The sequence below is a fragment of the Narcine bancroftii genome, chromosome 5 (assembly GCF_036971445.1).
Source record: "Narcine bancroftii isolate sNarBan1 chromosome 5, sNarBan1.hap1, whole genome shotgun sequence".
Taxonomy (NCBI): Eukaryota; Metazoa; Chordata; class Chondrichthyes; order Torpediniformes; family Narcinidae; genus Narcine; species Narcine bancroftii.
This window is the reverse complement of record NC_091473.1, coordinates 176,000,369-176,024,845: the sequence shown is the minus strand read 5'-3', so window position 1 is coordinate 176,024,845 and position 24,477 is coordinate 176,000,369. Positions and strand designations below refer to the sequence as shown.

General features: G+C 39.2%; 1 protein-coding gene across 1 annotated transcript in view; it reads right to left on the bottom strand.

Annotated features, from left to right (window-relative positions):
• The window catches only part of vgll4b (vestigial-like family member 4b), a 139,378-nt gene that overhangs the window by 18,154 nt on the left and 96,747 nt on the right, over nucleotides 1-24,477 (bottom strand). Inside the window, exon 3 of the mRNA XM_069939871.1 lies at nucleotides 18,317-18,503. Within this exon, the coding sequence (XP_069795972.1) occupies nucleotides 18,317-18,503 (187 nt within the window). The remainder of the gene's footprint in view (nucleotides 1-18,316; nucleotides 18,504-24,477) is intronic.

Genomic DNA, 24,477 nt, shown 5'->3' with positions numbered 1-24,477 from the left:
CTGAATTAAAAAGCTGGGGAAAGGGAGAAGAATGGGAGGGGGAGGAATACAAACAAAAGGTGTTAATTAGATACAAGAGGAAAGGCAATAATTGATTTTGGTTCTGTGAAAGGAGGTGGAGGGTAAAGGGAAGAGAGAGAGACAACTAGAGGAAAGGAGAGAGTGGGAAGATTGTTACAATTCTACCCACTTCTACCACTAGCAGCTTGTTCCATATACCCACCATCCTGTGAGAATGTGTTCCCAAGTCCCTTTTCAATTTTTTGGCCCCTCCCCAACCCTCTAGTTTTAGATTCTCCCAATATTTACTATTTACCTTATCTACGCCCTTCATGATTTTATACAAAGGTTTCCCCTTAGCTTCCTATGTTCCAGGATAGAAATCCAAGCCTATTGAGGCCCTCCTTACAAGTCAGAATTAACTGTTCCAGCAACATTTTCATGAATCTTTTCTGGACCTTTTCCAGCTTAAAAATGGACCTTTTCCAGCTTAAAAATGTCCTTCAAACAAAGGCGTGACCAAAACTGCACATGATACTCCAAGTGTGGTCCCACCAACATCCTGCAGTTGTAACATGACACCTTGTGTCTGCACTCAATCCCATTTATGATGTAACCCAGCTTCCACTTTCAAGTATTAATGCCATAATGATTATGATTTTGCATGCAAAAATATTAATATAGGTATGTGCCGCTTAACGTACATTCAGGCAATGTCCGACTGCACATACCACCGTGGTCCCATAATTATTCAGTTACCGCGTCAGCAGTGATTTAGAAAAAGTGATCACTCGCTATAGAAAGTCGTATACTGCTTACCCAAACTGTCCCCATAGCCGTCTCAGTCCCCACACTGATCCCACTGCCCCACTCTCTCCCCATAGCCCGGTCTCAGTCCCCACACTGATCGGGCTGCCCCCACACTGATCGGGCTGCCCCCACACTGATCGGGCTGCCCCCACACTGATCGGGCTGCCCCCACACTGATCGGGCTGCCCCCACACTGATCGGGCTGCCCCCACACTGATCGGGCTGCCCCCACACTGATCGGGCTGCCCCCACACTGATCGGGCTGCCCCCACACTGATCGGGCTGCCCCCACACTGATCGGGCTGCCCCCACACTGATCGGGCTGCCCCCACACTGATCGGGCTGCCCCCACACTGATCGGGCTGCCCCCACACTGATCGGGCTGCCCCCACACTGATCGGGCTGCCCCCACACTGATCGGGCTGCCCCCACACTGATCGGGCTGCCCCCACACTGATCGGGCTGCCCCCACACTGATCGGGCTGCCCCCACACTGATCGGGCTGCCCCCACACTGATCGGGCTGCCCCCACACTGATCGGGCTGCCCCCACACTGATCGGGCTGCCCCCACACTGATCGGGCTGCCCCCACACTGATCGGGCTGCCCCCACACTGATCGGGCTGCCCCCACACTGATCGGGCTGCCCCCACACTGATCGGGCTGCCCCCACACTGATCGGGCTGCCCCCACACTGATCGGGCTGCCCCCACACTGATCGGGCTGCCCCCACACTGATCGGGCTGCCCCCACACTGATCGGGCTGCCCCCACACTGATCGGGCTGCCCCCACACTGATCGGGCTGCCCCCACACTGATCGGGCTGCCCCCACACTGATCGGGCTGCCCCCACACTGATCGGGCTGCCCCCACACTGATCGGGCTGCCCCCACACTGATCGGGCTGCCCCCACACTGATCGGGCTGCCCCCACACTGATCGGGCTGCCCCCACACTGATCGGGCTGCCCCCACACTGATCGGGCTGCCCCCACACTGATCGGGCTGCCCCCACACTGATCGGGCTGCCCCCACACTGATCGGGCTGCCCCCACACTGATCGGGCTGCCCCCACACTGATCGGGCTGCCCCCACACTGATCGGGCTGCCCCCACACTGATCGGGCTGCCCCCACACTGATCGGGCTGCCCCCACACTGATCGGGCTGCCCCCACACTGATCGGGCTGCCCCCACACTGATCGGGCTGCCCCCACACTGATCGGGCTGCCCCCACACTGATCGGGCTGCCCCCACACTGATCGGGCTGCCCCCACACTGATCGGGCTGCCCCGCTCTCTCTCCATAGCCCTGTCTCAGTCCCCACACTGATCCCGCTGCCCCGCTCTCTCCCCATAGCCCTGTCTCAGTCCCCACATTGATCCCACTGCCCCGCTCTCTCCCCATAGCCCTGTCTCAGTCCCCACACTGATCCCACTGCCCCGCTCTCTCCCCATAGCCCTGTCTCAGTCCCCACATTGATCCCACTGCCCCGCTCTCTCCCCATAGCCCTGTCTCAGTCCCCACACTGATTCCACTGCCCCGCTCTCTGCCCAAAGCCTGTGTCGGTCGCCACACTGATCCCTACTTTCAAATAAAAAGTTTACGGGTACACTACAGTATCCCATATAGTTTTGCTAAATACATATGGTGCTCGCCCAGCGTCCACATCACAAAATGTCCTATTTCACGGCAGGTATCGTGGACGTTAAGTGGCACATACCTGCATTTTGTTCTCTTCCTGCAGGATACTCCTCCCACTTCATTAGTATTCCAGGCCAGAGGTTTCTAATTTCCATCAACTCCCACCCCACGTGAGAAAAGCCAAATCAAATAAATATTTAGCAAAGGCGAATGCACACTCGCATTTACTCCACCACACAAAATTATAGGTGGTTTGCCATAATGGGACTTATCAGCATCCTTGAGACTACATTACCATTCACATTTTTTTCTGTAACATTAGTAATAATCACCACTCTAAAAATGTAAGCAATGTGCAACGATGAAAAATGCAATTAAAAAAATAGCCTTGGGCAGGTTTCTTGAGCAACCGTCAGCCTAAAAAACAAAGTAAACCCTGGGATATTGAATAATACACAACATTATCAAATCCTGCAACTGCTCTCTTAAGCACCAGGAAAGCAGCGTCACTATTTCAATTTTAAAGTGGAACTACTACAAACTTAGAGCAAGCTCCCAAATACTCTGTCTTGATTGTCCTCTTCCTAACTTCCAGGTCACAACTTCTATCCCCTAATTTAATCTTCCAGCACTCCCCTTGACAATACAAAAAAAATCTTTAAAGTAATTAATGACCAATTATCTATGTGAATATTATCAATCTGTACAATTCAAAAAAAATAAAGGAACCAAAATATTACCATCCACAGTGGGTAGCGTAGCTGCCTCCACTCCAATAGCTCTGGTTCGATTTTGACTTTGGTCACTGTATGTCCTTTCTCCCCATTGATTTTTTTCTGGGTACTTCAAATTCATCCCCTCACAAAGATGTGTGGATTTTTTGATTAATTGGCAATACTAATTTATCCCTCATGTTAGAGGATGGAGTCAGAATTAGGGAATTATTAAATAAAAGGTGTGAGAGAATACAGCAAAAAAAAGTAAGATGGTTCCAAGAGCTTGAGGAGCCAGAGGCCTCTATGTCATATTAAAAAAAAAACTCCATCTATACAAGCACCCATCAAAATAGATAAAGAAAAAAATCCTGGTCCACCTCCAAACAAAATCTTCAATCCGTGATCTCGTATGTCACACTCATCAACGTGGTTGGAAACATATAGCAACATAACGTCTGTCACCTCGAAACAGGAGAAGCAAGGCCAAAAGTTTATTTTTAGGAAGTTGTCCCAATATCATGTCAAACTGACAGAATAAGTCATCTTTCAGTATGGAGTATATACACAATTTATTATGCTTATTTCTAAACCCCCCCCCACCCGCCGATTTTTTTTTTTTTTTTATACACACACAAATAAAAACACCTACTTCAAAGCAGGAGGATTTTAAACATTAAATTGTAGTCACCAAACCATGTGCAATGAGAACCTGCAAAAGATTCCGCTATCCTGCAGTTTGGCCTTTTTTTTTATTAAATTGTAGCTCATTCTGGAAAACAATGAACACAAGCAACGCTGCATCTGCTCGTTTTACTCAGTATTCTCGCTCCCACACCAGATCTACAAATCCACCAGTCTCTAAAGGGGGCCCAGACAAGGTTCACATTCTGCACCGTTACACACAAAACGGAAAGGGCTTAATCAACTATTTCTATACGACAATCTTAAAAGTGTTAATTTCTGAAACACTAATTCTTTAATTACTTAAGTCGAAATAGAAATGCTAACTAGTTACATGCCTGATTTTTTTTTTTCTTTAACTAAAATATGGGATGAAAGAACATGATGAGCATATGGTGCAAGTACTTGTGTGTTTATGATTAGATGCAAAATCCTAACATGTATAAAGTTTGTACAGAGGATCTTTCTACACAAAAATAATTTAATTGTGGTTCCAGGTGAAATGCAACTTCCAGATAGTCAAATTTGGTGTCTTAGGATCAGAAACAAGAACAATATCTTTACCAGTCGCCACTGCTTGTGATCTAATGGTACGCAGGGAGATTGGTGTTCACAGCTGAACAAATAATTTTCCTTCTACAGAACACACTGACTCAAACTTTAAAATTAATTGCAGCTGAACATGGAACTACCATATGTTTTTTTTTTAAAAAGTAGAATGGAAGGTTTTGGTACTAACCTCACTTTAATCATTGTCAAAAAGCATGAAGGCAGCCAACGTCCTCCCACAAGAAAGTCCTGGGCCCCTGAATCTTGGCAAGCTCTCTTATGAAAAGCTGGAGAGCTATAGCCATTTCAACATAAAAGCTCCATGCAATTGCAGGAATCTCTGCACTACACATTTTCCCCATTTCCTCTGAACGGTACTAAATACAACTAAAAATGTACTTACTATACAGTATTGTGATCTTTTGTCTGAAATCTTTATATTCGAGAAAAACAACAACAAAGGAAAACCAAGACTTTTTAGGGGTCAGTTGTATGCCAATAATTTTCAACATTTTTTTTTTAAAACTATCATTGCTCCTGGCTTTTACATATGAAACAATTGATCAATAAAATGTCATGATAAAAGATTTCTGTCAAGTTTGCCAACTCCCCTGTAGACTTTTAAGACAGAACATTTGCCTGCTGGCAAAGGCTGATGTCAGTGCTTGTTGAACACAGCTCAGCAAAAGGATAAGGGCGCCTTTGTTTTCAGCTGAACTGTGAAAATGAGAAAATGGCCCCAGCCCCTCCAAACAAGAAACCCACATTGAATGGGTCGTCTTGAGCACCTTGCTAATATTTTTAAAAAAACAATTCATGTATTTGCTGCGTCCTGCTCAAAGTTTTACTGGAAAATGTGATTGAAAGTGAATGTGTTGAGGGAAAAGAGGGAAAACACTTGCCAGAAAGAGAACAGGCAAATTCTCCTATTACCCAGCTGTGAAACATGTCTGTAGCAAATCAAACTTAAAAATTGGATTACATTTTTTTTCTATTTAATTATGGATCCAAACATTAAAGGGAATTAAAACATATATTAGTGATTGCTCCAGCCCAAATAGGTATTATGCTGTTGAGGCTTAATAATTACAATGAACTTGCCTCCATTCACACTGCTTTCGTCATACCAAGGTAGTTCTAATCATCAGGGAAATCGATGTGCAGTCCTGCACTGCAGAGGCAGGTTGGCAAAAGATAGTTGCTTTGCAGATGTGAAGTGTATGTCCCACCACTCATATGCTTTAGTGAGGAAGTTGATCATGACTTGGATTATGGCCTCCAACATTTTTAAGTATTTTCTACATACTTCACTTACTAAGCTTCTAGAGTGGAAGGAACATGGGATGAATGAACAGCTTCCCATATTTCAGGAGGCAGTATCAATGACGATATATTCATCATTGCTTTCAACACATCTGCAGAATTTTTGCTTAAGGATGAAACCCAGCACAAAACTCACTCTACCATACAGCAGTGGCCCCTGGGCTCTTCCAAGATATGGACTATTCACAGCAGGCACTTCAAAGAAGTTAAGATACAACCAGCGCAGTCTTTGCACAATTCTCCAAACCCTCCCAGTCCAACATTCTCAGCATCAAGGCCTTGAATACAATCAACTACAGTGGGCAGGCATGCCTTACACTAATTCCTGAAATAGTCATTACATTGTGGCAAAAAATTACCAAGTGGACAGAGGAAATGATTCATGGATGTTCTTAAAAAAAAAAACATCTCTGCCAACCGATGAGGATGTTTGAGCCATTCAAAAAAGGGGGGGCAATTCATGAGAAGCTCAAATTCACTCAAAAAATGACAAAGCCTCAGTGCAAGTTATGCAAGGAACACACTAACCCACTATCTAACCAACCTGCTCTGTCAAACACCTCCTGCCCCACTGGTGGTAGGGTCTGAGGGTCTCACATTGTCCTCATCGGCAACCTCAAAACTAAAAAAACTGGAATGGAAGAAATTCAGCCCTTGAGCCTGAAAAAGTGTTCAAGAATGGTTCCAATGCCGAGTATTGGATATTTTTAAAGTCTTGTAAATTTAAGTGACCATGAGAAAATTAAAAAGACAAGAGTTGGTTACTAAATTGATTGTAAAAAATAATTTCAAAATGGTTCCTTGCCTTCTCCCTCCAGCAATTCTTCAATGACATTGTCTACAATGTGACAATGTCATTGTACTAACTACAGCTGCATCACTCAATCTACTGGTCCAGATTACATTCATGTGATCTGTACACTAATAGTGAGAACACTCAAATCTTCAGATAGCACAAGAAGTAGTCCTTTGTATCACTGCCAGAGTTGATGTGAAATGCTGCATCCACACAGCTGAATTTACTGCCAATTCAGACAGCCCCTCACTCATTCAAGGTACGAGCAGAACATTTGAGGAGTAGGGGAAAGAGATGCTGGGTTTTGTGCCCCTCCCCTCAGATTTTGAAAGATCGATTTAGGAACCAACAGGTCTTTAGCATAGACATTTCTAGAATTGTGGTTATTAGGACTTTAAGCCCTAATAAGGGCAGAGTTGTATTTAATTGCACATTTAATTCTTTACCATCAACACACATGTAAATGTCCATTTTCATAGCAGTTAGTTTTCACTTGCAGAGTACAACATTATCTTCTTTATGTCTCAAAATGTATAACTGACATTATGCCAGATTCATCCTGGCAAAAATTGATAGGTAAATCAGATTTTGTTCTTTCAACTTCATATTTGAAATAAACTTGTCAAGTATTTGATGAATACTTGTAAGTGAACATTTTAAATAAAGTACCTAGTTAAAGCAACAACAATATGTTCATGACAAATGTCAAATCTGTCGGAACAAAGAACTGAAGGACAAATAGAACCGAGCCAGTCAGGCAAGATGTTCCAAGTGCAACTGTAAACTTAATGTTAAAGCACCAAATTTCACTCTAAAATGAATCCAAATCATTAAGAAATGAATTGGATCTGAAAATCTTACCAATGCGTTGTTTCTCACAACTATTAGAAAGTTCAAGGAGCTTTGCTACAATTAAAAATAGATTTTTAAGTCAGTATGAAGATTATACATTAATAGTTTTCAAGATGGGTGGGGCCACTTAGCCATGAAAGGTGGCAAGAAAACAGTAATAGCTCAAGCACGCAAATGACAACCATGAAAATGTCCAAATTTTCATTACTGAAGAGCATCTCAGAGGACTGCTTGCCAGTATATTGTACTGAAAAAATATTAAAACTGACACTGAAGTAGCAGGAACAGGCAAATGTTGGATTTATGGGGGACTGCAACTATTCAAGATTTCAGAGAATCTTGGAACATTTATAATAGTTTCTTTTTTTAAAAAAAAGAATGAACAACTGAAGTTCCCTCCCTAGCACTGAAAACAAGACACTGAAGAAATGGGTAGCTTACTGATACAAGAAGATGACACAGATGGTATTCAGAAAGGGGCAGCGTAAATGAGCTGAAGGATCCTCAACCAAACACATCTCTAATCTTGTTATGTGTGTAATAAACTGAAGTGGGTCAAGTACAGAAAGGACAAAGTGAGAATATAATCCTTCCAGTAATTAACTGCATGAAAGCAGTGTTTTGCTTTGTGTTTTGATTTTCTTTTCTTTACCCAGATCAAGCCTACAATGTGGACTTTCTGGTTTTGGACAAAATCCACAAATTTTCATTACTTTATACAAACTAGTTTCTAGCACATGGGTCAAAATGAGTTATGATTGCCAACATTTTACTGAAAGCAGCGTTCTCCAGAAGCTTACCATGCTATAAGTAATAAAAGAACTCTGGAAGTAATTATATACCATGCGTTTTACTGGCATTAAATTGCAAGGGTGTTTCCGCTTTCCTTTATCTTAAATACAGATATTTGAACATGATTGTGACCCCAAGTACAGTCTGATTCAAGATGTCATTTTAGCTGACTTTGTGAAAAACATCTCACAACAACTGAAACAAGGATGGTTATATTCCCAGATAAATAATACTTATATTTCACAATAAGCCAGGTGCGTAAAGACATTCAGTTAGATCTTCATTTAGCATATAGTACTGAATTCCAATTAATTTATTTCGTAAAGTATTCGTCTGCAATTCCACCAGTATAATTTCTACTGGTAGAACATACAAAATAGAAAACAGTGAAACACATTTATGTCATATATAGGAAAAGAAAAATGCTGCTTTACATCAGTGGTTTTCAAACTTTTTCTTTCCACTCACCTATCACCTTAAGTAATCCCTTACTAATCATAGAGCATCTATGGCATAGGGATTACCTAAGGCGGTAGGTGAGTGGAAAGAAAAAAAGTTTGAAAACCACTGCTTTACGTCAACGTAAAAGCCTAAAACTTATACTGCAACTAATAAAAGATAAACCCCTAGAGAGGATTAAACAAGGAACCAAAGAATCTTGAAGGTGGCAGCACAGGTAAATACAGCCTCTCCCCACCTTATGACTTATGCGGCTTACAACTGAAAAAAAAAACTGCTTCACGTGTACGATAGTGACCGTCTCTCAGCTGCCATTCGGTAAGTTTGCTAAAGAAGATGGCAAGCAAAATGAAAAGCCCAACCCCTGCTGATAGATCTGGCAAGCCGAGGAAGATGCTCGATTTGGAATTGAAAATGACTTGATTTACGACTTCTACAAGCTAACGTACTTGCATCCATTTTGAGATACGACCGGTCTGTCAGAACATATGTCGAGGAATGGCTGTAAAGTGTATTAGAAAGCAGATAGATATATATCTGCCTTCATCAGTCAGGCATAGAATACAAAAGCAGGGAGATTATGGTACAATCTGAAACGTTGAGTAGACTAAAGTTGGAATATTGTGTGCAGTTCTGGTTGCCACGAAGAAGGGCCATGATTGAACTGCAGCAAATGCAGATTCACCAGGGTATAAAAAAAATTGCTTCAGTTTTGAGGATTATCTCTATAAGGAGGCTCAGGTGTACCTGATAAAGATGTAAAAAAATTGAAAGTAGCACAGATTAGATCGAGATCCAGAAATTTCTCCCTATTGCAGATATCTAAAATTAAAGGGTGCACATTTAAAGTGAGGATAGGACATTTGTGGCAAACTATCAACATTTAATAAGCATCGAGATGAGCAATAGGAGGCCATGGCTCAAATGTTGGTTAATAGGATTTGCAGTCATAGACATAGTGGGGCAAAAGGTTTGATTTGGTCCAATCCGACTTCAATTCATATAAATATTCTGGAATTTTTTTTTAATAGCTTTGATGAACACTGGTAATGGTAAATTCCCATTTATTTACCACCAACACTCAGCAATTTCATAGTGAGGTTTCTACTTGCTTGGGTGGCGGTGTGGTGGGAGGAGGTGGTACTGCAGAGGAACAGGACATGAGAACACTCTCCTTCACTCCATATTTATCAAGGTTTCTTGTTGGTCAACCTCTCGAGCAAAACTGTTTTCAGAGACTGCCAGCAGCTCAGAGCTTAATCACCTAGTGGGAAAGCAAGGATAGAAAGCAGCTTTTGTTGCATTGTGTCCACTGGCACTGCACATTTCCAATGTGGTAATATTGTTCCTACCACCACAGATTACTGGATGAAAAAATGGAAAGTACAAATGCCAAAATTAATTGGAATGGTCAGTAAACAGGTTAGTTATTTACATACAATACAAATAAAATCTCTAATATAATCATTCTATACGATATTTCAGGATCTGAGCATGTAACTAATCAAAATTTTCCATACAATATACTTTGTTGTCTACATTTTAGAAACAGTGGAGACGTCATCCTGTTTGTGAACCAAGTCGGTTGTGAACTTCCATTGTTCTTCTCTGCTTCAATGCCAGAAAGTGTATTGCATTATGTCACCACCACTTTATCTTTTGCACACACAATGGCCAGACCATCTACATTCTTTCTTGAAATAATTCAGATATACTCATCTTACTGCCTGGGTTTACTATTTTAATTTGTATCAAATAGATAAAATAAACAATAATTTTTAATCCCTAATTACCCGAAGAACAAGTCATGGACCCCAATTATCACCACCCCACTCCCACCCACCTCCCCCTGCCAAAAGACAACTTCCAATTTCCTACTTTCCTCATTAACCACTGGCCTATGTTCAAACATAGAGGCAGCCATAAAAGGCAAAATATCGAAGCAAAATCACAACAGTGTATGAATTAGCAGAATTGATTCACCACAAAAGAGGCTTGAAAGATTTGAGGGTCAAGGCTGTGGCAAAGTTTGAATGCAAATGAACAAAAGCATCATACGTATTAGAAATCCAGATAGGCTTCTGATTATCTGGCAGTACACAGCTTCCAAAATTTGAACTACCAGCAGAATCCTTGGACAGTTAAGCAACATACAACATAATTGGAACTGTGCCAAACTGTCACATGCTGAACATTTATCAGGTCTGAAATGTTACTTTACCAGTTGATATCAACCCTTTTTTTTGGAACAAAAACATAATGCAGCTTGTAATAGAAATATTTCCATCTAGTTCAACTAAATATTAAATATATACATTTATTTTGCGACTAAACACTACATTCAAATGGATTTGGAATGCATGGAATGAACTAACTCGGGATCAGGAATGCAACCTCTCTCTGCTGACAAATGCGTTGAGATCAATTTGTCTAGTCAGGAATAAGTGAAATCTGTTTCCGCTTTATGCCTTCCAGAGAAAAAGGAACATAGGTACATTTCTACTCTAAAGAAAAAATTAAAAACAACATGTCTAACATTTTAGCAATGATCATCTGCAGAAATTGTCATTTAAATGCAATATTTATGCGCTGTAATTGGATATAACCCAACACTGGAATCTTTGCATTATTCACACATAATTTAAAATTGGTACAGAATGTCAGGAATACGAGTCCTTACCATTTTGCTTTTTTTTTTAAACTAATGTTCAATAATTAAAAACATTTTAAATTCAAGTTGCAAGCCCTTTGATTTTTCCTTCTCTGGTCAACTATTTTCTCAAAATTCATATATCCCTTGCATTCTAGACAAGTATAATCACTCTTATATGTTCAGCAGAGACATTAATTAATAGAAGAGAAGTTTAGAATTGTATTGGATAGAGCTTGGAGTTCAAAGCCACAAATTTCAAAAGATACAATACGCAAGAATCTCAAAGTTATGGGCATGGGGAAGATTCAAACATGGAGGACATGAGGACTCAGTATTCACAACAGCCAAAGGTGATTGATTAGAGGGATTGAAGATGGTTAGAATGAAAGAAGCGGTATTTGAACAAGTGAAGTTTATTCAGATGGGAAGAGGAGATGTAGGAAAGGAAAATAATGGTGAATTGAGGCTGGAGGAAACAATGTTTTAGCAGTTTAAAAAGTGTAATGATAAATAAAACTGAAGAAGGGATAAGTATGAAGAGAGCACGTCACAAGTTCAACTTAACATGATTGGCCATTATATTTCTGGATCATCAGATTCAATCTCAGATTGTAGTCACGGGCTGAAGAGAATTGGTAGCAAAAGGAGTTTCTAGTGGGTAGCCAAATACAATGGTGTTGGGTTGTCCAATGCTTTACTAGGAAGGATTGCAGCACTTACGGTACCCTGACATAGGAAACGTGAGCACCCAGGGACAGCATAGGTGTTGAGTGGCATGAAATGGAGTGTTAGTGAATTCATTGTCATGTCTCAGGTCACATAGGTAAAGGGGAAGGAGATTACAAAGAATCACTTGCAAGAAATTCTCTTGCTACAATGTGGAATCCAGTGTAAACATGGGAGGGAGGAAGAACATTTTAAGGATTCTATGAATCTACACATTTGTCAACTTCATGATAATGTTGCTCTGCAACAACAAACACCCATACAGCATTTGCAAATCTCTTCAGAAGAAATTTTCTATGCCATTTAAGTTATTAATGCCCAAGACATTTTGATAAACCCCTAAAAGTTAGAAACTATTTTCCCCAAAGTTCAGTACTCAATGCCATAACTTGCCACGTATATCGCAGATTTGCGGTAAACAATTTAATCTATATTTATTCAATACAAGTTATAAATTTCCAAACTAAGTTAACTACCTACACTTCAGTGATTGCCAATACACAAGATGTACATTGAGCAGTAACTTTAGCATCATAGATATTCCACATTATATACCAAATTTCAAATTTGATGGTTGGCCATTATGGGTGAAATTTGAATAAAGAAGATGAAGAGCCAAGTTGAAATCTCCCACAATCTGACATGACCTGTTGGCACCAAATTTGGACTAGGGCAAGAGAATTTTTTAAAAAATGCTGTTGAAGATTACCCACCGAGATTCCAGGCTCCCGCCTGCAAACTAAATACAAGACATATGGTATGTATGGTATTAAATACAATGGAGAATCTCACAATCTCCACACTATGTACCCAATAAGGCACAACAACAAACTCCTACCCTGAACTTACATATTGTGGAAGGGCTGAGGTAATCCAGATGTTAAAGTTATTGAACCTCAGCAATTTTATTTAACCTGATCTTTCTGTCATTGCTTAGTCATTGAAATAAGTTGAAATCTCTATTGGAAAACCAGCAAGCAAGGGTTTATAAAGGCTGGGTGAGCAGCCAAGACTGTCAGCACAATTCTGAGTTTAGAGACTATAAAACATGCTTAAATTTAAAAATGCTCAACTTTCAAGAAAAAATGTTGCAAAATATACTGCAGGATTATTTTTGTTTTTCAAAGAGGGGCAGCTCTGATTACATATCTCTCTGTATTGTTAATTGGCATGAATTAAAGCCAAAAAAACTCATTGCATAACTTACTGGGATACTGCTGTTGATTCAACATGGGTGAGGACATAATAAGTACCCGACACAAAACATCTCACTTGTCAGAAAGGCTCAACAGCAACTGCACTTGCTAAGAAGACTGAAGCAGGCAAGGCTACCGGCCACCATCCTGTCAACTTTCTACAGGAGCTCCATTGAGAGTGTCCTGGCCACCTGTATCAGTGTGGTACAGTTGGCCAAAAGAGCGACAGAGAGGATCATTGGCATCTCTCCCACCACATCCTCCACCCCCCCCCACCCCGCCGACTGGGATTTACCAGATCGCTCTAAAGAGGGTTTGCAAATCAATGAGGAACCCTACCACCCTCATGGAGCATCTTCCAGCTAGTCCCGTCAGAAAAGAGATACAGGAGTATCAGAGCCAGAACCACTAGACTGAGAAATAGCTTCCCATGGGCAGAGACTGATGAACAACTCATACAAACCTGCAGTGACTCAACCATTTAACAAAAATAATTTTGATTTATTTTAATATCTGTATTTGCATACTGTACATACTGCATATGTATTGTTTATCTGTATGTGTGATATGTCCTTATGTGTTTGTAGTCCTTTCACTGAGGACTGGAGACCACGGTTTTGTCGGGTTGTACCATCTGATGATAAATAAAAACTCAAAACATGAAATTTTTTTGATCTGCTTCTAGTTAATTTCTGAATTTATTTCTTTGCTATGTGCCATTGGACACTACTTAATTTAAAAGATAAATGCTGAATCTTATAATATGGTACACGCTGAGATCTTCCTGGGAAAAATACTTAATATAACAATTCCATGATAGGATTAAAGTTTCTTTAATTAAAGTTTAGTTAACCCTGAGGTTTAATGGTAATCAACAACTAGTTACTATTTCAAACCACAGATTTGAGAAGGTTTATCCCAAAGGATTAACTATCCACAGAGTAAGTGGTAACTGCATATGCAAGAGCACCAAACTGAGGTGCACTGACCTCCCAGCCCTCCTCTAGATAAAGAGACCTCACTATGTGGTTTTTTGACTGCAGGCATGTAACAGCACAATCAAGGATTTTTGCTGCCACACTGGCAGTCTAAAAAGGAATTTGGAGTCAATTCTTGCTCCGTGATATTATCCTGCAGGACCCCTACAACTTTTTGGAGGTAGCCTGCAGTGTAAATCGTACCAGAAAAAAAAACATTGATAGTCATTCACTCTACTTCACGTCCAACCATCAGGACTGTTGTACTCAGATACATGCAGTATAAAAAAGATGCCCAGTATGAAAGATCCACATGGGCAGTAATTATGTTAATTTTTTCTGCATAACTAGTCTGCATTGTAAATTGCAATAAACAAGTTCAGCACATTTAATGCATTTGCATTGTAACACAAAACTGAGTCATGACACAATCATATGGCAGACTGAAACGGTTGAGGGTCTGTTTCTGGTTCCAATATTATAAAATGCCACAGGCAATTAAAACAAATACTTTGTTTCATTAACTTCTCAAATATCAGCACAAAGCATTAGATTAAACTTGGGTTATTCCTGGTTCTGAATGGCCTTGCCAATTCATTAAGGCAACCTCCTGAGACTGCAATTTACAATCTGTTAACATTTCATCTACCATTGAAAATAAAATCCTTCAGAGGTTGTGAGTGACACTTCAGAATTTGCACATAGCCTCTATTCGTTGGGAAGAATGGTGATTTATAATCAAAAGTTATGCCAATTTTTAAAAAAAATGTACATAACTGATCTACAACTGTAGACAAGGAATTCCTTCAGTTGCATCTGCAGCAATTTAATTATTTTAACAATACCAATTTATTCCAACCTTGCCACCATTTTGAACTGGACATGACCTCCTGCCTGTTGGCCTGTGCACCTCTCCCTGTCCCTTCTTCATGCACCTGTCTGCTTTTTGCTCATACCATGACAAAGGGGTTAGGCCCAAAACATCGGTTATATCCGACTTACTGAGTTTCTCCAGCACTTGCGTGGAATTACTTAGCTGTTTCCTCCGTCTCCACTTGCAATCAAAGGAGTAAAACAGAGATTTCTACATTTGTTCCTTTTTCACAAATTACAAGTGACATAACTTGCTGTAACCTGCCACCAACTTTCCTTATTCCCCCAATTAGGAAATAGATCATCTGGGATAACTTTGATAGGTCGCAAACTCTTTCTCAATAACCATTTCACTAATATTTAAAAGAAGCACTGTAAAACAATCGAAAAAGACCTCAAACAAAGACTTCTTCGCTACCAACATACATACCCGTATCTTCCAACAGGTCACAGGGGGAAAAAAAACAAATCTAACACTTAAGAATAACCAATTCTTTTCCCTCCCTTTCAGTTTTTAAAAGTCATTCAGCACAGAAACAAGCTTTTGAGCCCACTATCCATGCTCTCCAAACATTAATCTCATTTACTAGCACTTGGTTCATAACCGATCATGCCTTTGTGATTTAAGTTCCCGACCTGGTGCTTCTGAAATGTTGCAAGAATACCTGCCTCCACCAACTTCTAAAGTGGTTTCTTCCTATAACGCAACCACCCAAATCATCATCTCTCCCATCCCCTCTGAAATTTTTATTCTGTTATACATGATTTTAACAATCCAATGTAAACTCAACACACATTGAGAAATGAACACAAGATTTTCCAGATCTTCAAGCTTTTGGCTGAGCTTACAAACAGACGTTCCTACAAACAGAATTCATGTATTTTAGAACCCTTGGGAGGAGCAGCAACAGTCCGCACAGGGCATCGGAATAATTCCCAGGAGGGACAGAAAATTACAGGCATCTGGAAGGCCTGCTTATTGGGAAACTTTACAGTAGTCTTAACTAACACATCCAAGACCAGGCTCAGTTTACAGATAATGAAATAGACGCCCGCATTAAATGTAGGAGTCCTATACTTGTTTTGTGACGTGCACAAAGGGGGAAAAAAAAAGCACCTTTCATGCTGCATAACACAAATGTAAAGACATTATACACTTCTATCCAATTGGATTTTCTTCTTCATAATTGCTCAACACGTTATCATTAGTACAGCAGCTGCACAAAACAAGGTGAAGTAGCCGTTTTTAATCAAATGTACAAGTACACGTGGAAGTTTGTTGCAGCCGCTTCTAGATCTTTAATTGCTGGTCACCATTTACGAGAAAATGCTGGGGTGATTACTTCATGGATGATATCCATTAAAAAAAACTCCACCCAGGGTTTACTGGTGTGATTACCAAGAGTGGAGCCCAGAGTTATTTTACCCCCTTTTATTTCACTCCTGCTAGTACCACATTATCTGGCTTCAAAGAACAAACATTCAGCTCAACTTGAATGCAACAATGAAAAGCAATAACATTTTCCACTGAACCACCAATAGTTTTATTAATTTCTTAATAAATATACAAATGACCTCAGTGTGAGGCCAAGATAAGACTGAGAAAACTTCCCCATGTCTATCAAAGCAGCTGGAAAGTATCATGTACAACTGAATACAAGAAAAAAGAAAACTGAGAAATTATCACAAAAATATTTCGCATCATGGAAATTAAGATGGATGGTAAAGACAAAAAATTTAAAAAGCTTAAAAAAGTGTAAAACACTAAAATGTTGGCTCTTACTTCATAAAGTTTTTTTTTAAATTGGACAACACCATTTAAAAACCACAGATTTCCAATTGATTTTTTAATATTTACAAGCAATAGATAAAAGCCCACGTGTAAGATTAATCAGCAAGCTGGGAACTCTGCTCTGACACAGAAAGCAAACCTGTTGCCTCAGTTTCCATCCTTTTTAGTTCCAGACCTTAGAATTGGTTTTCTGACAATAGATGTATTCCTTCAAAATTTTTTACTCTGATTAATGTATTTTTTTTAATAAAAGTACAATGGACCCAATTGATGCTCGATCTAAGATATATTTGTATGATTATCAATCACAATCTAAAAACATTTTTCTGGGATAATTAAAACTTTTACATAAACAGATCTTGTAAAATGGCAGTGGATGGGATCAACGAAGGCAGGTTGCCCTTGATGCCATATAAAATATCATGAAGTGCAGAAAAGTCAATGGAAATTTTTGGCTTAATTTTGCTTTCCAAATTTTGGCAATGTCAACAAGCCCGCAGTTATTCTTTGACCCCATCTGCACTCGCAGAGCAAGGCAGTTTTTTTTCCCTTTTGAACTCTCAATGTTGTGGCATTGCTCTCACATTTCTGCAACAGAAAGCTGAAGAGATTTTCAACCAAAGATGAAGAAATTGCTCTATGCATTCACATCACATAATCCATGGAGATCCTGCTAACTGTTCTCTTTAGGTAGAGATTGAAGGCAAGGATGTGCTGTCAAATTGTTACAACTCATCCTTTAAATGATAAATAATCTAAGTACTTTTGCCATCACACGGGAGAGCTGCACAATGTTAATACTTCAGATGACTGGGGAGGGAAAATATACAGCTCCCCAATACAAGCTGAAAAGGGAATCATGCACCCATAAAGCAATGCCATACAGCAGGCTGCGAGGCTAAGATTAAATCAGTACATCTAGTGGATCATATATGACAAGACAAAGAAGAACCCTGTCTGTAGAAAGCCATACTAGAAACTTGGAGAAGAAAAATATGGTCTATGTACAGCAATGGAACACAACAGAAGGCAATTTAAAAAAATTAAATTGTTAAGATAGAAAATTCCCTATTTTTTAACTCCACCATCTCCCTCCTTCTTCCTCACATTCCTCTCTCTCCCCCCTCCTCCAAAGACACTGGCTTGTTTTACACTAGTAAAAGCACAAGCAAAGATTATAACAAAGAATTTGATCGCCTTTTCTTTTGAACATGACTAGCATTAGTACACACATGACGCTAGCATATTATTTGATTAAGAGTTTTCTTTGAACTCTGGATTAAAATGTTACTTCAGCAAAGCTAGTAGATAGACTCAATAACAATTACAAAGTGATAACAGAATACAAGGACAGGCATTACCAAATGTGTAGATCGTAGCGGACTCAGAATTTGCATGCCATTCAGAACACTCCAACCAGTGCCATCTTTTGCAAGTAACACAGTCAAACAGTTTACTGTCTCCGGACAAAATAAAACTTACACTTGAACATATAACCTGCTTGCTTTGGAGACTTGGTCATTCTCACTTTCCGCATCATCATCCCCCTGGTCTCCACTGAACTTCCTCTTGTTGGGGCTAATAGGTGGAGGTCCTGTACGATGGTTGGTGAGTGCAGAGGGCACTGGGATTGACTGCATCCTACCGTCACTCCTTAATGCAGCTTCACCTGTAGATCAAATAAAAAAAATTTTCCTCTGAAATACAGGTTGTAAGTAAAAATACAACAGATTAGCATGAATATTTGCGATAGATGAAAAAAATTAAATTATACCATATCCAACACTGCAATAATGTTAATTATGTTTTACTAAATATCTTACTAGACACATCCAAATGCCTCAAAAGGGCAAAAATCCTTACTTTGGATAAGATCTGCTACTTGGCTTTAATGCAGTGAGAAATACAATCCTGTGCATCAAGTCACCCAGTACTGTGGGAAATTGTGCTTCTCTTTCCGCACAATCAGGGCTGCAAAGGAAAAAGCAGCTTGCCAAACTAAACTTTACTTGCTTATTGGAGACTGTCAAATGTTCTACAGTACATCTACATAGGCACAAAAACCAAGCAGACTCACACACCCAAAATGGATGGGAAAAGTAAGTGCATAAACCCAAGTCTAATATGAGGCCCACATCTCTTCCTCAAACTACAAAAAAAAAGGCATCAAGCTGAAAATTCAAGAGATTTATTGTTGGTAGTTTTCCCTGCTGCATTTAGTCAGTGAAGGGAAACCACACAGCAGTTCACCAAACAAGTGTCCCATTCTGCTGGCTGGGTTGTCTCCTCCAGTCTAACCACGCACCATGGCAACCAAAAATGACATCATGATTTTGGCAAGATACCCTATGATAAAACGAGACTGAAAAAAGGGCTTCAGCAGCAGTTTGAATGCATTTAATTTAGTTTTTGTCTCACAGAACCAGATACTATGCATTCCACACGCAGAACATTCATGTGACTTTTTAAGTCAGCCGCCTCATTACCAAGCAACTTTTTGATACATTTCCAATTTTACTTTCCTGACGGCGTATTCATTTGATTTAGCAAGAAAACATTTTACATGTATTTTCTTGCCCAGCAGAGCAGCTATGTATAGAATTTCCACCCTCTTCCCCATGGAATTTTAACCTGATGTTTGCCAAGTTCCTTATGCTTCCCAGGAAGGAAGTTCTCAACCCGCCAACAGATGTGAAAAAGCTACAAAAATAAAAATATGCCTCAGAAAGACTCATCAAAGTGGTAAATGAAGGCAAAATAGGACTTGCTGAAAAGTTTATAAACAAATGAGGTTAAAACACTTAAAAATAAAATTTCTCAAGAGTTTTGATTAAACTCAAAATGAGATATAAAAATTGCTTGCTTAAGACATTAAAGCAGTAAAAGCATAGGAGAGCATCAAACAAAATGTAGAAATGAATTGCTAAGCCTCAAATGGCCATAAAGATTAAAGCAGCAGCTTCATTAATTATCATACATCTCGAGCAGTGCATATTATGGCATCTTAAACATACTGTTTTATGATTTATCCCCTATTGATATTAAAACACCACAATTTTGAAACATTCCTACTGACAAAGCCAAAACAACCAAGTCAAATGGATCTGAAAAGCAAGCATGCTCTGTGGGGCACAAGGGCTACATATCCCCATCTCTGCAGATTAACAGTGCTAACAAATCAAAACACACCTGAACAATACATGATCTGATAAATTCATATTTCAATGCAATGGACTCTTAATGATCTTCTATCACCAGATAAACCAAGATGTCTCACACATCTGCCCACACGGGGGCGGGGGAAAGAGACCATCAGCATTCTAAGTAAGCTCCAAAGATTTAATTTGTGCAGACTGCAGTAACTATGAAAACTTTCAAAGGATACCACAGTAATGGAAAAATAAAACTGCACACCAGCAGCCCATGATCTGAACAAAAGCAACACAGATGCAAAATTCTCTTAATACGAGAATGAAAAAGGTTTTAATACTGTAATTAAGAGTCCACATAGAATTTATGGAATGATTTGTCTCATAACTACATTAAACTTCAGCTGCTACGTTCCATATCCTAACCCATTTTGCTGCATGGGAACTGAAAACCACATGAAATTGCCACATAAAGGAATGAAGGAACGGTATCTTTAGGCATACTCATTTTAAAAATACATGTAGAACACATAACATTTATTGAAAAAGTTACAATACAGAATAAATTGAACTATATAATAGATAGGAATTATAACAAAAGATATGTGTATTCAAAAGTAGATCCAAACTAATCATCTCGAAAGATTTGACTCAAGTTTCCAAAAGAAAAAAAAATCAGAAAGCTCAGACTGGATTTAATGCGATGGCACAAGGATTGTGTTCCTAGAAAAGGGTCCATATCAAGATTTTCCCTAATGCAAACCCACTTCATCTATGCACGCAACCAAGAAATAAAGAGTTGAAAAATAAGTTTTGTATGTACACCTTGCCCCTCAGAAATCCCACGAGAGCGGATGTTATTCCGCACCTCTAATAGTTTGTGAATTCCGCAAGGGTGAATGGCTGTCACCCAGGGGTTGTCTGTTATGAGTGGAAGTATCAGAAAGGACCATTATTTGCGGCTCGAGTGGTGGTGGTCTAGTGCCCACTGCCTGGGATGGGCAATGGAGACAGAGACCCTCTTCATAAGTTGCCTGGCTGAGCAACTGAAACTACAAAGCAAGAGCATGAAAAATGGAATTAGCTTGAAGAGCATTTTTGGCTTCTTTCCAGGTGATAAATTCTGAATCAAAACAATGTGGGAAAAAAATCCACATTTAAAAGATTATTTGTTTCAAAAGTTAAACATGTACAAATGGCACAAAATGAAAGACACACAAATGCAGTTCACAAAGATATTGTTGCGATTGTGACCTTTTTTTGACATCTGCTAGGGAATTTTAAGGATTCAAAAGTAACCAGGCAGTCACACTATTTAATTACACCAGTTGTAGAAACGAGAATGTTGAATTTGTATTTAAATCCAGTTGTTAAATGAGAAAGTCCATTTAGGCTACAAGCCCCGAACTTAGCTGCCAAAGAACAAAGTAATATTTGCACTTGATTGCAAATCAAAATACAATGAGGAATTGTTTACATGGAAAACACATGGAAATTCTAGAGGCTTATACATATGCATGAATACATTTTCAGTCTTAATTTTAGTTGCTGCTTAACAAAGCATACTGTTGTTTCCACCACTGATCTTTTTCCCTTTTTGTTTTGCCAGTGCCTGCTCCACTTAAATGTGATCCAGCTTTATGGAATATGAAAAACACAGTTCAGATCACAGCCGATAACACTGAAAGTGACCTCTCCTTTTATCCTTGAACAAGATGAAGTAAGTCATAAAAACAAAGATGTCAAATCAGCTTGCATAATGCTGCAGATCAGGTTTTATTAGACAGGATTTTACTTCCCGCCAAAAATGATGTGCCGTAAACAAGAAAAAAAATGCTTAAAATGGTAGAATAGAAAAGTAAACAGCTATAAAACTAACAGCAATGGAATGACATAATTACTTAAAACAACTGCACCAACCAATTCTGTGGTTCAGAAGCATTTAACAGGAAGAAAAGGACTATTTCACTAACAGTACCTTACAGCTAATGATGCAAGTGTAGTTTTAACTGCAATCAAGGTAAATTGTCAAATCAGTGTTTATTAAATAAAAACACAGAAATTCTGGAGGAACTCAGCCAGTCTTGCAGTGTCCATAGGAAGTAAAGATAGATTAACGACATTTCAGGCCTGAGCATTCTTTGAGGATTAAGCAAAGAACAGAGGGAACAGAATAAAGATTGAAGACTGGCTGGGGGAGGAGTATAGGCCAACAAAAGGTGTTAATTGGATATTATAAGTTTTTAACTACAATCCGCTGACTTTCGTGTTTCGCAGTATTTAATAAGATCCAGAAAACAGCATTGAATATGATCAGATAAACAACTTTAGAAAACATGTTCATCAAATACACCAATTTTATGTAAATTTTGAACAACCCTGAAGCAAAACTCTTCAATTGCAAGTTACATTAATATTTTTATAGTTTGATGGAAATATGAGAACTGAAAATAGCGCCTATTCAGAAGCACATCATCACAAATTGAGAAAATAACAATGCCAGAATATCAATTAAGTACAACTGCTCAACTCAGAGAGGAAAAGTTCAGCTATCAGCTTTATAGTATTTCCGCACCCCACCCCCACCCCAAATCAAGCACAAGTACACTAAACTTCACACTTTCCCTGCACAAAATCAAAGGATTCTCACACTACCTGACACAGAATAGCTAAAACAGATCAAGTGCTACCAGTTTGGCAAATATGAAATAATAATGATCCCTCAAGAAAGCGAAAGCTCTGACAGAGTTAAATAAAATGCAGACTGCAGTTGAATAAAATGTTGCAGTGCAGAACATTCAAATAATGGCAATTTATCTCATCTCCAACAGAAAGCTGTTTAAGGTATTATAATGTAGCCCAGAACTCCAGATACAGATGTTTCTCTATCTTTCTGGGTCACCACACTCTTTCCAGCAGTCCTCGACTTACTCACAAGTTTCTTTTTTTTAAGCCCCTCACAGAATACTTCTATTCAACCAAGCTCTGTCTGTTTCTCCTCCCATCAACTAATGAAATCATAAACTAATCAATTTTCATACTGGCAGCATATGATTGCCAGCATTAGAGTTCCAACTAAGTTGTAAGTGAGGAACCACCTCAAGATGGTTTCTAAAATTCAATTGCTTGTCCAATTTATGCATTCCGGTTACCACAGTTCAAGGCCAAGGAGAGAAACACACAAAAGGTGCAATTCATCACAAAAAAATGCCTCCTGTTGTTCTAGCCACCTGGATAACCACACTAAAGAAAGGGTGACCACTACTGAAAAATATTACCCTCACCAACAGATTACAACTCAGTTTTATTTTTTTTAGAACAGAATCGGTAGAAGTGCAAAAATTCACAAATCAGTTACTCAAAACATTATTACGTCATTTTACAAATTTTGTTTTGACTACACTGAATGAGCTCAAAGAAAACCATGTTCACTGGGTGGGGGGGGGGGGGGAGAAACAAGATGCAGATGTTGAAGCTCAAAATTCAAGTATCAAGTGCCCGTCATTTGACACGGTGCAGCAGCGCAGGCAGCTGGTACAGAACAGTTCTGGCGCATAGCCTTTTCACCCCCTGTGCTGCTTGCTGGCTTAGCTCTAGTAATGGGCTTTTGAATGCTTGCATTCTTAGTATGCACACAACACTGACACTCAAGAACTATAGAAAGAATCAAAATTTCTGAACCTATCGCTTGGGGCCATCTCAAAATATTAAATTAAAATTAATGTTTAGTTTAAACCTTTAGAACAATACAGTTTTTAATCTTACCAAAATTCAATAGTCAAAGTTTTAGGTACAAGCCTGCGACAGGGCCCTACTTTTAATTTGCCTCTTCTCCTGCCAACAAGAAATCCTGGAGCCACAAACTTTTAAGAATGAGATGTCAGCTATAGACACAATAAGTATAGCACAAAGTATTTCAATAATTGACAATATACATTAACTTTACCATTTTTTTTTTTTAAACGATCCTTGAAAATAAATGTTCAATAACCAAATCAACTCCCAACAGAAGCTGAATGCTTATAAAAGAATATGTTCTGGTCAAGCTCTAATTTCAATTCAGGGACTTGAAATTTCAAAACAAGTCAACTAAAGTACTTTATTTTTTTTAAATTCCCATTTTGAAAATAGTTTTATGTGAAAAATTAAAATTGTAACTGCTGCATATAAAAATGACCAAAGTTTAATCAAATTTTTTTGATATAATAACAAGCAAAAGAAACCAATGAAGGTCATTTGTCCCATAATATGTGGACCACCCAAAGTGACCTCCAGCATTGCCATTAATGTTACTGAGTTTGCTGAAAGAGATTGCTTCCAGGTCACACCAGCTGTTGACCCAGCAGCAGATCATGTGCAATGAAAAAGCGTACCCTAAAACTTAATCAAAAGACTAAAGAATAAAATTGGATCATGGATGCCATATTTACATAATTAACCCAATTCCCTTTATTAAAATGTACTTCCATCTTTGATTAGGATTTAAACTGGATA